Below are 16239 nucleotides of genomic sequence, written 5' to 3'. Positions count from 1 at the left end.
TTATTTCAGCATGTTTTTAAAAAATGTTATACATATATTTGTAGAGTTATTATGTTATTGTATATGTTGTTAACAGTGAGAATTTGTTGAAAACGTTCACAGGGCCCCTACGTATCCGCAGATGGGGATCATGCTAAAGCCACAGGAAGGCTGGGTCTCATAAGCCAGCCCTCTTCATGACATGTAAGAATTTCTGGGTATTAAGGCCAGCAGGCTATTAAGTGTGTCCGTTGATGCCGGCTAGCTGCCATGTGTGATCACTCTGCCTGAGGGCGGCCAATCAGCGTGGATCAGTAGCTAAGCCGCGCTCTCATAACTGGAGTTTATAGAACTACGTGTAGCTGCGTGTGGCCATGCCCTGCCACTTGGGGTCAGCTGGGATTTTAATGATAGAAGGTTGTGTGCATGTCTAATGTTAGAGTTAAAACCTAATGAAGAGCCTAACAGCAGCAATTCTCCCATTCTTGCCAAGAAAAGTGTGTATATCCTTTTTAAATGTAATAACAAAGCAGTATGAATTCCTACAAGCATCAACATCAATTACTCTAATTCCTTTCTGCATGCATGAGTTACCATGTGCATCTACTGTTTAATAGCCTCTGTCGGCCTGCGAATGCAATAATGTTTCGCACTATATTATCTGGCTAATGCAAATGCCTACAGCTAATAGTAGTTTGAAGCTGGTTTTGCATATATTTAGCATCTTTTTCTTTCTAGCTATTATTTACACAAATAAGGTTAGTGTTAAGTGCTATAATGTATTGTAACCGAATGTAGCTCAAAGCAGCGCCAGACCTGGCCCTGGACGAGTGGACTTGATAACTTATAAACTCTTGGCCCGAGACTGAGTAGCACTGATGGTTATCACTGTGCAGAATGTGAAATCAAGACTATGTCTGTATCCTGCACCATTTAACTGCACTTAAAAATCACTTCAGGGTATTCCCATTCCCAAAGAGCCACCAAGAAACAGCGCATTTACTCTCAGGTCGTCACTTTTACCTCATGTAACTTAACGTCTGCTTTTTTAATTTGTTCACGTGTAATGTTCTCCTCATGTAACAGTTCTGTTCCTTGTGTGAAGCGCTCTGACGCCTTCGGGTAAAGTCCGCGCTATATAAAAACGCATAAAATAAATAAATAAATAAACTATGCTCAACAAGCATAGAAGGAAAGTAACCAAGTAGCTGATTCACTCAGATGTGCACAAGTATGCAAAACATATACACATGGCACGAATTGATGCAAATTTCCTAATTTGTCAAAGAGGACAGCAGTTTCGAGGGTGCTAGAAAAGCCCCTAATATATGTGCAGGATCCAGGTTAGTGACTGTCTCCTGCATATTCAGTGGGGGGGCCACATCCCTTGTGGTACTGGGTACTCATACCTCTGTATCTGAGGGCCAGAGCCTGATATCTGGGCCAAACAGGGTTCATCCAGGGGTGCCGTAGACAGGAACAGCTACCCCCCTTTTCAACAAAGAGACTAACGGTTCACACAACGTCAGAAAATTGACTACTGTTCTTCTGTCTTTGCTCTTGCATTACATTGGAGATTTGGGACTTGTATTCATGAATCTTTTAGAAATGTAAGGATGTAATCTCATTGGATGTAATGTCATTGACTCAACCACTCCATCACTGTTTTTGAAAATGCAGAAATTATGGATTTGGCGAATTTCTGCAAGACTGTTTGGAATAGACACAAAATTTCACATAATTTTCTTATTATCATGTAAGTTGTACACTTAGGGAAGGAGGCAATTCTATTTCTAAGCAGCCTACATGCATACTAGTCAGGTTTATCATGAATGTCAAGGCTTCGTCTCATAGTTGTGATTTATATGATGCAGTGTATTTTTAGGTTAGGCAGAGGCATTTTTAGCTGTCTTGCAAAGCTTCTACCATCGATATTCAGGGTGAATAGGCCAGCCCCCCTCAGCCACTGGTTGATCACTCCACATTACATAACTGTCATTCATGATTCTGCAACCACCATCACAACACGTTTGCTGACAACCAACAGCATGGGTGAGTTGTAAATGGACCTAGGTGCCTTCTTGTTCGCCACTCTCTATGGATGGTGGTACACCCTGGGCATGCCAACTCACCCCACACAAATGTTCACAAGTCACATGACAAGTCACATCCTGGAGGTGAATGCTTCTAGAAAAGTCAGCAATCCACTATCATAAACTTGTTAAAAGGAACCATATACCAATTTTAAAATTACTTGGCTGTCTACAGTGAATGTACTAGCTAGGTATTCTCTTAGTAAGCCCATTCACTGCAATGCACCGTATCTCAGAAATAAAGCGGTGGTTACCTCTCTAACTTCCAGAGTTACAGAGTTAGTGCATGCACTATGGACAGCATGTTTTGAAAACAAACGTTGTGTGGCTCTATTCCTTTCCTGTATGGCGCAGAACACATTCATGATATGGGCCGCTGCTGGCCATTATGATGCCATTACTGTGGTTGCTGTGGTTGTGGTCTGTTCATTTTGGTCTCCTCCCCCATTGCACGCCGTACTCGTGCCTACCTACTTGCCCTCCACACCTGGGCTCTGGCTTCAGCACATCTTGTTTTGCATCTTGCTTCACAGCTTCAGCCTCTATCCCAGAGTTCAGTGGAGCATACGGAGTCACCGATTTAATTTTCAGAGTGTGCCTCCCAGAGTTCTGCTTAAGACTATTTCTTGAACCCAAAGTTGGTCCTTGGATGTGCTCCCCTACTGTTGAACATGGTGTACTAGAGAGGGTCTCCCTACTGAGTCACTGTCACCACCCATGGCTTAGCGCTGTCTCTTGGTGGAATCCAGCCCCATGTCTGTCCAGAACAAAACTTGTATTTCCCACCTACACCTGTTTTGCTATATAAAACAGTATAATCTAGAATTGATTCCCAAAAATGCTAGCATCTACATTCAGCACATACAATTTAATGAGACATATTTCCTGACCGCCTAGCGTCCCAGTAGATATCTCCCCTTTGTGTCTACCTTACCCTCTCTCATCAGCAGCGAAACTAGGGCAGCCACATCATGTAAGTACACCATATGCTTAACTAGAGACAGCCCCAACATGCACTAAATGTTCCCATTCTTTGCGCACTTTATCTATTTCCGCTAGAGGTATGTTCTTCTCTTGTAACGCTGGGATTTCGATTCCTTTTGTTTTCTGGTAATAGTGCACCCTTATGCCTTTTTGTGTAGCTAGCTATTCGTACCCTTGACATTATGTGTAACGGTCTTCCATGTATCCCTATTGCCACTGACCTGATCCCTATTTTCCATCTCCCTTGGCCAAACATGATGCCCCCACATGATATCCACACCTGTTATAATCTCCCTGGACCTTTCTTTGCCCACAACTCCTGGCATCCTCTAAACCTAACCACAAAAAACCGCCCCTTACAGACACACAGACAACCAACGACAGCCTATTCTACAACTCTGGTGCAACTTGTAACAGCATGTCAACAATAGTGCATAGAAAGTAGTCCCATTGTGAGCAATCCCCTAATAAAGACCCCATGGACTTCATGTTTGTATGCACCTTACTCTTTCCAGCACTAGAATGTAGGCTAGAGCCCTTCGTTCAAACACTTTCAGATTGTTAGTCACATTGCATTGGGTCTACCGCGAGCATACCATTTGCCTGCACAACCATTCTGCTTGTCTGCTGATTCTCCTCCTGAATGTTCAAATTGGTAGATATTTGGAATACAGGCTCTGTTCACTGTGGCCTTTCCGAATTTCGCCACCACTTTCCCCAATACCCTTGTCAAAAACATTTGATAAGGCACAATCCCTCAGCTACTTCGGTCTCAATTTATACCAGCCTATTATAAGTATGATCGCACTTTCCCTGGCTTCAAGAGCAAAGGGAAACTCCCTACTTTTCTGGAGTGCCTGTCAACTATTCCCCTTGTAATTTGACCACCCAATTTGAATATGTGATGAAAATGTGCTGTAAAATTCACCATTTTGGTCTGTCGTTTTCCAAAAATTTCTTGGGGGGAAAACCCCCCAAACCCCCCTAGTAATAGTCGGGCTAGCTCGCTGCGCTCGCTCGCTATGCCCCGGACGGGGGCTGGATAGCTACGTGCCGGATGGGGGCTGGTCTGACAAAATTTGCCAGGGCTGCTTTCAGTTCCCAGTCCGGCCCTGTGTACAAAGAAGGAAGAAGGGTGCAGAAAGAGGCAAGAGGGGTGCAGAAAGAGGCAAGAGGGGTGCATAAAGAAGCAAGAGCGGTGCAGAAAGAATCAAATAAAGTACAGAAAGAAGCAACAGAGGCGCAGAAAGAGGCAAGAGGGGTGCAGAAAGAAGCAACAGAGGTACAGAAAGAATCAAGATAAGTGCAGAAAGAAGCAGTAGGGGTGCAGAAAGAGGCTAGGGGGGTGCAGGAAGAGGGAACAGGGATGCAGACAAAGGCAAGAGAGATGCAGATAGAGGGAAGATGGGTCTAGAAAGAGGCAATAGGGTAGCTTAAATACGCAAGAGTGGTGCACAAAGAAACAAGAGCAGTGCAGAAAAAAACAACAGAGGTGCAGAAAGAGGCATGAGGGGTGCAGAAATAGGCAACTGAAGTGTGGAAAGAAGCAAGAGAGGTAGAGAAAGAGGCAAGAGGGGTGCAGAAAGAGGCAAAAGAAGTGCAGAAAGAGGCACGAGAGGTGAGGAAAGAGCCAAGAGAGATACAGAAAGAAGCAACAGAGGTACAGAAGGAGGCAAGAGAACTGCAGAAAGAGGCAACAGAGTTGCAGAAACAGGCAAAAGAGGCAAGAGAGGTGCAGAAAGAGGCAAGAGACGTGCAGATAGAAGCAAGAGAGGTAGAGAAAGAGGGAAGATGAGTGCAGAAAGAGGCAACAGACGTGCTGAAAGAAGCAAGAGAGGTGCAGAAAGAGGCAAGAAAAGTGCAGAAAGAAGCAACAGGTGTGCAGAAAGGGGCTAGAGGGGTGCAGAAAGAGGGAAAAGAGGTGCAGACAAAGGCAAAAGAGGTGCAGTAAGAGGGGAGAGGAGTATAGACAGAAGCAATAAGGGAGCAGAAATATGCAAGAGAGGTGCACAAAGAAACAAGAGCAGTGCACAAAGAACCAACAGAGGTGCAGAAAGAGGTAAGAGTGGTGCAGAAATAGGCAATAGAAGTGTGGAAAGGAGCAAAAGAGGTACAGAAAGAGACAAGAGGGGTGCAGTAAGAGGCAAGAGCGGTGCAGAAAGAGGCAAAAGAGGTGTGGAAAAAAGCAAAAGAGGTACAGAAAGAGGCCAGAGGGGTGCAGACAGAGGCAAGAGAGGTGCAAAAACAGGCAACAGAGGTACAGTAAGAGGGAAGAGGGTACAGAAAGAGGGAAGGCGAGTACAGAAAGATGCAACAGGGATGCAGAAAGAAGCAAGAGAGGTTAGAAAGAAGCAAGAGAAGTGCAGACATATGCAAGAGAGGTACAGAAAGAGGGAAGAGGGTGCAGAAAGAGGCAAGAAGGATGCAGAAATATACAAGAGAGGTGCACAAAGAAACAAGAGCAGTATAAAAAGAACCAACAGAGGTGCAGAAAGAAGCAAGAGGGTTGCAGAAAGAGGCAAGAGAAGTGCAGAACGAGGCAAGAGAGATGCACAAAGAAGGAATAAGGGTGCCGAAAGAGGCAAGAAGGGTGCAGAAAGAAGCAAAGAGGTGCAGAAAGAAGCAAGAGAAGTGCAGAAAGAAGCAACAGAGGTGCAGAAAAAGGCAATAGTGGTGCTGAAAGAAGCAACTGAGATACAGAAAGAAACAAGATAAGTGCAGAAAGAAGCAGAAGGTGTACAGAAAGAAGCTAGGGGGTACAGGAAGAGGGAACAGGGGTCTAGAAAGAGGCAATAGGGTAGCTTAAACACGCAAGAGTGGTGCACAAAGAAACAAGAGCAGTGCAGAAAAAACCAACAGAGGTGCAGAAAGAAGCATGTGGGGTGCAGAAATAGGCAGCAGAAGTGTGGAAAGAAGCAAGAGAGATAGAGAAATATTTACTTACTTTGAGGCACTCCTTCCCTCATTGGCGCCATTTTGACCTGTAAATACAAGTCAAAAGAGAAATTTGGTTGAACTACTAACTGTGACTGTTTGAGATGTTTGAAAATGGTAAATGGCTTTTGCTGTTCAAGGGGTGATAGTCAATGCTAATCAATGTAAGAAAACAGAATTTATAATAGTCTTCATGAACTTTTGTTTTCTGCCTACAGGATTAATACAGAGTACTACCAAAGTGTCCTTGCCATGGTGTTTGCCATTAGTCAGATCAGTAGAAGTCCAGATCTCCTACCTAACACCACCTTGGGTTTTCAGATTTATGACTCATGTTCATCTGAGTTGGGTGCTATTGGAGCCACCTTGCAGCAGCTCTCAGGAGGGAAGGAGACAATCCCCAACTATGACTGTCATTGGAGCCCCAAGCTAACTGGCTTCCTCGGCGATGGTCCAACAGCCCCAGCTCTGGCTATGGCCAGAATACTAGGAGTTAGTCAAATCCCCCAGGTATGAAATGAACATGGATTTTCTACTCTTCCTGTTGTTTTACTTTCAGTGATGCTGATTCCACAAGTTCTTTGGATAATTTTTATAACTCCCCCAGCTAGTCTATTCCAATGCTGACATTGACACTTTCAGTTGCCATTATAATGAGGTATTCTGATGGTATAAATAATCAACAGAGACCACCTGAAACAAGTATTCAGTATATATTCCGATGGTGTTGGAATACACTCAGTGTGTTAAAATACCCCTCACACACCAAAAGGGCCCTTGGTGTCATGCTTCATCATCGGGGTCTTCCCGTCCCCGCTGCGGGACGGGGCAGTGCTGCGACAAGCGGCTACGCCGGAGCACCTTTTAGTGAGTACTATGTGAGTGATGATGGAGTGAGTGTACGTGGGGTCAGGAGTGATAATAGTGAAGTTAAAAGATACCTGGCCTGGTGTTTAGAAAAAATTATTTAATAGGCACTGGCTGGTATCGTTAAAAGGGGTGAGGCGGAAGGCAAGAGCGGGTTACTAGTCTTGCTCTCCTGTGTGGGTCAACATGTTTCGGGGCGACATGCCCCTTCGTCAGGACCGGGTATAAAGATCCCCCTGTCACTCACTAATGTGCTCCCACAGATAGAGAGTCGTGGTGTTGGATCAATGTGTATGAATTAACTTAATAGATACACGTGTAAAAAGCTCGCTCAGTACTACTGATGATATAAGCCTGAAAGGATAAGAACACAGGATATTAGAAGGAGCGCGAATCCCAATGCGCTTTACTAGTGAATACCTGTATGGAAGAAAAATACAAAAAGTGGGGAAAGAAACACACTTAAGCTATTTTGGTTGCACGCCAAAGATTTCTTGGGGGCACCAGGTTTTTTGCCAAATATGGAGAAAGAAAATATGATGTAGAAAATCCTGGGCGTGATGACTGGCAAGCCAAGGATTACTAGCCAGGGCTATGTGGCCACCCAGAATAACAATAGGAAAAACAAAATATAAATAACAATGGGAAAAAGGAGACACACATATATATATACACACAACACTGTGGAGCATCAGAAACTTGCAGTGAGATGTCTATCCACCCAAAGATACATACTTTTAGAATGAGGGAATAATGCCCCATGAGCCAAGCTGGGCGAAGGGTACTGAGGGTCCAGCTGTGGGGAGGAATGGAGAAAAAGCAAAAAATAGTAACCCCAGGAACTAGATATGCTCCTTTTCACTAGATCAATAAAGGTGAAGTATTCTAGGTCAGTGCTGTCGGCTATGCCGTACTTACTCAACCCCCACACCTCAGTGCTTCCTCCTTCGTCAGTGGCTTCCGTGGTAATGGTAAGCCGGGGCGGGGCGGGTCTTTTATAGTATGGTAGAGGCTTGTTAGTTGCGCCTTAATTGATTAACTCGATATGGCTGAGAGCCTAAGGTCGAGTGGTTAGGGCTAGAGATCAGGGCGGCCATTGTTCAATGTCCGTGATCTGCTGGATGGAGGTGGGTTTTAGCAAAATACAGTAGCCTTACTCTTAGGATTGGCAGTGGAATAATGTGCCGATCAGGTTGGAAGGGTAACCCTTTAGGTCCGCTCGAGTGCGAGTATTCGCGTCTCTGAGGGTTGGTGCGCATGCGCGGCGATGTGTGTTCCGCGCATGCGCGAAGGTGCAGAGTTCAGAGAAACATACCGCGCATGCGCGGGAGAGCGCTGTTTCTCTGCACTACTTGCCTGGAACCACGCAGGCAGGCCTTTTGAACCAAGTGAATGTTTATAGATACCGTGGAGCCCGGAAATACTATATGTCTTATGCAATGTTGTTACAAAAGATCAAACAACATATTTACTCATAAAACTCCACAACAATCACTGGATTGGGAATTGTGGCTGCCCTAAGTCAATGGCACATGTTCAGAGGGAATCCTTCTGTTATTTCTAATGTAGCACACATATAACCAGGTAATAGTACAGGTAATAGTACATATTTACTAATTCTGCAGGCCAACACCAGCTTGCAGGTTGTTATGATTGCTGGTGGGAAGAGGTGGTGTTTTTTCATAAATTTGATATTGTATTTGAGTCACGGACAGTAACTAGGCAATGGATGTTTTACGCCCTGAATTGCGACCACGGAATATCATCGTTTAATCCCGTAAGGTGTGTGCCCAAGCGATAGACCCACCGTTGCTCTTTTGCCAGAAGGTCCTTGTCATTCCCAAATGCTTCTATGACTGTCCATTTCAGTTCATCTACACTATGATTCATGGTGGCATAATGGGAGGCCATTCTTGTTGTAGTTTTTTTGCAACGTACGTTGCTGCGGTGTTCGCCCATTCGTATCTTGACTGGTCTTGTGGTCATGCCAACATATTCTTTCTTACATGGGCAGGTGATCAAGTAGACCAAATTCCGGCTGTTGCAGTTGGTAAAGGAACGTTGTTCCCATGTGGATTTGTTTGAAAAAGTTATATTGTGACTCTTTTTTGTGTATTGACAAGATGTACAAGAGCCACACGGGTGGTGCCCTCCAATCGTTGAGATAGCAGAGGGTCTCTCATTGGTGAGTTGTTTTGGTCTCGTATGGACCAGCAGATCCTTCAAGTTCTTACCACGCCTGTGTGCAAACATGGGTTTTGGGAAATTCAGCTTCCCGCAATTGAGAATGTTCCAGTGTCTATTCACAATTTTTGTGATCTGGTTCGAGTTAGTGTTGTATGTTGTGACACAGATAGGGCGTTGATCTTGTTCTTTTTCTACTGTAGGTTCCAATAGGGCATCTCTGTTATTATTACGTGCTCTCTTGAAACCCTTATTGACTACCTTGCTTGGATAGTTCCTATTGCTGAGCTTGGTTTTCAAGTCAGCTGCTTGGGTTTTAAAGTCTTCGATAGCACTGCAATTACGCCTCAGACGGAGAAACTGTCCGTAGGGTAGATTGTCACGTAGATGTCGTGGATGGAAACTGTTATATAGCAACAGGCTGTTTTTAGCCGTAGGTTTAAAGTGAGTAGATGTCTCTAGATTGCCATTAGACGGGTAGATATTTAGATCAAGAAAAACTAGGTTTTCATTTGAGGCTGTGTGGGTAAACTTGAGGAACCGATCTTGTTGGTTAAGCCAAGCCATGAATTGGACCACAGAGTCTTGATCACCCCTCCAGATGACTAAAACGTCGTCTATATATCTTTTCCATGCGACCACATGGTTCTTATAGGGGTTCTGGTCGTTCAGGATTCTGGTGGCTTCAAGGTGGTGCACATAGAGCCCTGCTAGGCTCGGCGCACAGGTGCTGCCCATGCTCGTGCCGTGTCTTTGTAGGTAGTATGTGTTCTCATACATGAAGAAATTTTTCTTCAGGGTCATGGAGATGCATTCTAGGACAACTTGTCTCGGAGCCGGAATTTGGTCTACTTGATCACCTGCCCATGTAAGAAAGAATATGTTGGCATGACCACAAGACCAGTCAAGATACGAATGGGCGAACACCGCAGCAACGTACGTTGCAAAAAAACTACAACAAGAATGGCCTCCCATTATGCCACCATGAATCATAGTGTAGATGAACTGAAATGGACAGTCATAGAAGCATTTGGGAATGACAAGGACCTTCTGGCAAAAGAGCAACGGTGGGTCTATCGCTTGGGCACACACCTTACGGGATTAAACGATGATATTCCGTGGTCGCAATTCAGGGCGTAAAACATCCATTGCCTAGTTACTGTCCGTGACTCAAATACAATATCAAATTTATGAAAAAACACCACCTCTTCCCACCAGCAATCATAACAACCTGCAAGCTGGTGTTGGCCTGCAGAATTAGTAAATATGTACTATTACCTGTACTATTACCTGGTTATATGTGTGCTACATTAGAAATAACAGAAGGATTCCCTCTGAACATGTGCCATTGACTTAGGGCAGCCACAATTCCCAATCCAGTGATTGTTGTGGAGTTTTAAGAGTAAATATGTTGTTTGATCTTTTGTAACAACATTGCATAAGACATATAGTATTTCCGGGCTCCACGGTATCTATAAACATTCACTTGGTTCAAAAGGCCTGCCTGCGTGGTTCCAGGCAAGTAGTGCAGAGAAACAGCGCTCTCCCGCGCATGCGCGGTATGTTTCTCTGAACTCTGCACCTTCGCGCATGCGCGGAACACACATCGCCGCGCATGCGCACCAACCCTCAGAGACGCGAATACTCGCACTCGAGCGGACCTAAAGGGTTACCCTTCCAACCTGATCGGCACATTATTCCACTGCCAATCCTAAGAGTAAGGCTACTGTATTTTGCTAAAACCCACCTCCATCCAGCAGATCACGGACATTGAACAATGGCCGCCCTGATCTCTAGCCCTAACCACTCGACCTTAGGCTCTCAGCCATATCGAGTTAATCAATTAAGGCGCAACTAACAAGCCTCTACCATACTATAAAAGACCCGCCCCGCCCCGGCTTACCATTACCACGGAAGCCACTGACGAAGGAGGAAGCACTGAGGTGTGGGGGTTGAGTAAGTACGGCACAGCCGACAGCACTGACCTAGAATACTTCACCTTTATTGATCTAGTGAAAAGGAGCATATCTAGTTCCTGGGGTTACTATTTTTTGCTTTTTCTCCATTCCTCCCCACAGCTGGACCCTCAGTACCCTTCGCCCAGCTTGGCTCATGGGGCATTATTCCCTCATTCTAAAAGTATGTATCTTTGGGTGGATAGACATCTCACTGCAAGTTTCTGATGCTCCACAGTGTTGTGTGTATATATATATGTGTGTCTCCTTTTTCCCATTGTTATTTATATTTTGTTTTTCCTATTGTTATTCTGGGTGGCCACATAGCCCTGGCTAGTAATCCTTGGCTTGCCAGTCATCACGCCCAGGATTTTCTACATCATATTTTCTTTCTCCATATTTGGCAAAAAACCTGGTGCCCCCAAGAAATCTTTGGCGTGCAACCAAAATAGCTTAAGTGTGTTTCTTTCCCCACTTTTTGTATTTTTCTTCCATACAGGTATTCACTAGTAAAGCGCATTGGGATTCGCGCTCCTTCTAATATCCTGTGTTCTTATCCTTTCAGGCTTATATCATCAGTAGTACTGAGCGAGCTTTTTACACGTGTATCTATTAAGTTAATTCATACACATTGATCCAACACCACGACTCTCTATCTGTGGGAGCACATTAGTGAGTGACAGGGGGATCTTTATACCCGGTCCTGACGAAGGGGCATGTCGCCCCGAAACATGTTGACCCACACAGGAGAGCAAGACTAGTAACCCGCTCTTGCCCTCCGCCTCACCCCTTTTAACGATACCAGCCAGTGCCTATTAAATAATTTTTTCTAAACACCAGGCCAGGTATCTTTTAACTTCACTATTATCACTCCTGACCCCACGTACACTCACTCCATCATCACTCACATAGTACTCACTAAAAGGTGCTCCGGCGTAGCCGCTTGTCGCAGCACTGCCCCGTCCCGCAGCGGGGACGGGAAGACCCCGATGATGAAGCATGACACCAAGGGCCCTTTTGGTGTGTGAGGGGTATTTTAACACACTGAGTGTATTCCAACACCATCGGAATATATACTGAATACTTGTTTCAGGTGGTCTCTGTTGATTATTTATGCTTTCACAAGAGGAGGATTAGCCCACCGCGGTGCCGTGTCGCACCACCTCTTCACTCCCTTTTTTGATATTCCTTTATTCTGATGGTATTCTGCCTGGCCTGCTATTGTTTTGCATGTTATTATTAGAAGCAATGTATATGAATATCTTAATTGAGGAAAAAATATACACATTTTTACTTGGGGCATGACTGTAAATGCTATTCATGTCATCTCTGTGACCTTGAGGATGACGTACAGTTTCCACTGTTACTCAATTTGTCTGCCAAATGCTCTCAAAATGATTAATTACTCATTTAAACACACATTGTGGGGTCTTGTATCATGCATGGGGTTCTCTCCTGTTAACTTATGTGTACATCCAGCATATCAGTAATTCCTGTATGTAAATAGTTTTGTGTTTTACATGTAATCAGAGTGATTGCTTTAACCCGTTGCATGCTGATGACGGAACCGCTCCGTCATCAGCTGTGGGTGCGCTGTGCTGATGACGGAGCGGTTCCGTCATGGCCCGCTCGCTGCTCATGCGCGGCGCAAATTCCGCACCTGCGCTGAGCGTTCTATGGAGCGGGGCGGGCCATGACGGAACCGCTCCGTCACAAGCACAGCGCAACCGACGCTGGTGACGGAGCGGTTCCGTCACCAGCATGCGCCCGCCGTATTTCCGCCCCGCCCCCTTAGCACTGCGGCGGAATACCGCGGCAGTGAAGGGGTTAAAGCCTGAAGAATCCACGATAGAGGAACACAGAGGAGTCTCTGAGAGTAGTACAGCATAGAAGCACTTTTATGAGTTGCAGAACGATTGCTGAAAAGGGAATGTCTCCCCTACTCTGTAAGTGGAGTGGTCAATTCCTTTCAGTCCGTTTGATAGGTTGTTTACAATTTGGGGGCCAGTTAATAGTTTACACAGTTGTCCTGTCTTCATCTGAAGTTCCTCATTTAGTAATAGCTTCAGAGTTGTGAAGTAATGTAACTCAGCTCAGACCCTTAGTTCATATTACTTGAGAATGGTGCTTACTTGATTATTTTACATGTATTCTGATACTGGGAATCAATGTAGGCATTTAAAGGATGGCAGAATGTGATCACAGAGCTTAAAGTTGACATGTAGTTTGCGAGCCAAAGTCGGTACATTCTGCAATTTTTCATGTTTTTTAACAAGACCCATAATGAATTTCTCTGTATTACTCTACCATTAATCTTTGGTATAATGGAGAATCGAGATATTTGTGTAAATGACGAAAAGAGAATATGAAGTTTAGTTAAGATGTGGGGCTGCTGGTCGAGAAGAGCATTATTTTGAGTGGCGATAGCTGGGTTAAAAGTATATAAGGGAGAATAAGGTTCTCTTTTAGAGATTGTGAGATGGCTCTGAGATTATGCTTCCATTTCTGTCTGGAATTTGTAGCATATACTAGCAGAAAATTGCAAATCTCGGAATCGAGTACATGGGGAAATGTGAAATGTGGTTGAATAAGTAATGCACAATATTTGTCCACTTGTTACACAACCAGATCTCAATTCCATACTATGGGCAGAAGGTGAAGTTTTAGGGATTAAACTGTGAAAATATCACTGGCATCTTTGAAGAGGGAGATCATTGGGATGGATATCATCTTTATGTGGATGGATGAGCTGTGGGCAGCTGGGTGAAAAGATAAATTCTGCCTCTATCGGACGCGCTCTGGCCTCAATTACCAGTCTGGCAGTCGTGGGGGTGCAGCAGTGATAGTCTCCTGACCGCCTTATTACTATTAGGGCAGTTGTACCACCATTGCCCTGCCACAGCTGCCAGCGAACCGCCATTCCCTGGCAGTATTGTGGTGGTCAGGTTTCATCAATATGCTTGACGGGACCACCAAGGTCCCACCAAGCATATTATGAGTTTTCTCTCCACCGTAGTTTTCATGGTGGTACCTCCTCCATGAAAACCCTAGCGGGAGGGGACAAAGGGGGCCCTACAGGCCACTCTTGTGCCTCTGTGTCCTTGGGTGCATGCAGTGGGTCACAAAGTGTGCCCCCCTGTGTACAAGCACCCAAATTTCTGCAAGGCATGGACTTTTCAGTCAATGCCATGCAGGAACTGGTTTCGGTGTTCCCATTGCGGGGCCCATTTTTAGAGGTATCGCCGTTGAAATATAAAAAAACAAGCCTGCCATATAGGGGGAAACTCCTAATCTGGTCAGTGTTCCAACTACGGCTTTGGCGGTGCGGCAGTGGGGCGGACCCGGTAACACACCGCCAAAATCATAAGCAGGCTCTCTGTTAGCGCAGTAAAGGCCTTGTTTATGTGAGCATTGCATAAGCATTTCCCGGAACACCAACCCACCTGCCCTACCCATCACCACCTGCAAAGATTAACAGTGCTGGATTACACATTCTGCTCAGCCACCATTTATAACACCATTACCTTTTATTTACTCCATCCTTCTGCGCTATGAAAGTGACCCTATACCCCAGGTCTGGTCCATACAAAACTCCATCTTTGCCCATACCACTTTAAGCCTTATTGGCTCAAATGACCTGCAACAGAAATGGAGATGGGTCAAATGGAGCTCAGAAGTTTCCATAAAGTATAATAATTGGTAAGCACAAAAACCTAAATTGTGCAGGGCCTTAATCTATTCAATCAATTACTGGGAACTCCTTGCACAAAAAAGTACTCCCTGCTTTGGTCAGTAGTAAATAAGGCAGCTCATACACGAAAGTCACAGTTACTAAGCCATGGTTCACAAGAGACCTAAGGATGTTGAAAAGATTATTGAGTAAAAAGTTATGAACACTCAAATCACAATCAAATTCTGCCCTGCTTGCTGAAATTGAAACTCTGCGCAGTCAGTATAAAAAACTAATTCGGCAAGCGAAACAAAAACACAAGAAATCACTTCAGACTGAACTCTACCTGGCAGGCCAAAATAAAAACTCATAATTCTTCTGGTTAGTAATAAACCAACTGAACAGGTGATCAAGAAAAACTGAAATAAATGGAAACTATGAGAACTGGACAAAACATGTCACTACTCTGTATAAAGCCACAACAAAAATACCCCACCAACACCTAGCACTTAGCAAACAAAAAACTGAACAACAGAAATCTGTGGCAATATATGTGAAACTTTGTCAATATGGAATAACTTTCAAGACTGCGAGAATAGCAACATTGGTCCGGAAAACTAGAGCTGACAGTGCCCCAGGCCCCAAAGGCATTCCAGCATTAGTTTACAAACATGAGATCCATTTTTGGTTAGGAGCTCTTGAAATTCAGTTCAACTGCTGTATAATTAGTGAATCTATTCCAACTTCTTGGCAGGGTTCGATCTTACACCCTATTTATAAAATAGGCCTTGTGTTGCTCCCTGACAGCTATCAAAACATCTCACTGCTGGACGTTGAGGCAAAATGCTTTGTGTCTCTCCTGTTGAAGGTTCTAGAAGAAAGGACAGCAACAAACAACATGCTGCCTGTCAACCAAACTGGCTTTAGAACAATGTCTGGCGTTATTGGCAACCTGTGGCCTTAAGGATGCTCGCAGCAACAAAAAAAAAAATAATAAGGAACAGTTTTACTATTGTTTTATTGACTACAGTAAGGCATTCAACCCTGTCAATAGGCAAATACTGTGGTTCAAACTTATTGCTCAGCATATCTCGGAACCACTACTACAAGGCATTTTGGTGCTTTAATCTAATACATAGATCAGAGTAAAAATAGGATGTCATACAGCAGTCTCTGATAAAATATGCAATGAACAAGACATCAAGCAGGGGTGTGTTTTAGCACCAGTTCTATTTAATCTGTGTATGAGTGACGTGGTACCTGTATTAAACTTAGTAATCAGTCATGCACCAAAATTATCAAGTAATCAAATCGACCAAGCATATTATGAGTTTCCTCTCTGTCACATTTTTCATGGTAGTGGTATGGCCCCCTGTCACCTCTGGGCCATGGGGTGCATGCAGGGGGGCACATGGTGTGCCCCCATCATCATGCAGACTCAGTTTATGCAGAGCATGGATTTAACAGTCCATGCTTTGCAGGAACTCGCTTTGGCATTCCCATTGCAGCCTTTTTATAGGCACTGCCATGGGAATGTCAAAGGACCGCCCGCCAGAGACTTAGAAAGTCGTAA

At 44.5% G+C, this 16239-nt stretch overlaps 1 protein-coding gene across 1 annotated transcript in view; it reads left to right on the top strand.

Annotated features, from left to right (window-relative positions):
- The window catches only part of LOC144783899 (extracellular calcium-sensing receptor-like), a 152825-nt gene that overhangs the window by 40408 nt on the left and 96178 nt on the right, over positions 1–16239 (top strand). The window contains exon 2 of the mRNA XM_078662640.1: positions 6209–6500. Coding sequence (XP_078518766.1) covers positions 6209–6500 — 292 coding nt within the window. The remainder of the gene's footprint in view (positions 1–6208; positions 6501–16239) is intronic.

This window comes from Lissotriton helveticus, chromosome 10, assembly GCF_964261635.1.
Source record: "Lissotriton helveticus chromosome 10, aLisHel1.1, whole genome shotgun sequence".
Lineage (NCBI taxonomy): Eukaryota > Metazoa > Chordata > Amphibia > Caudata > Salamandridae > Lissotriton > Lissotriton helveticus.
Note: the sequence above shows the minus strand (reverse complement) of the source record. Positions and strands in the feature narration are given on the sequence as shown.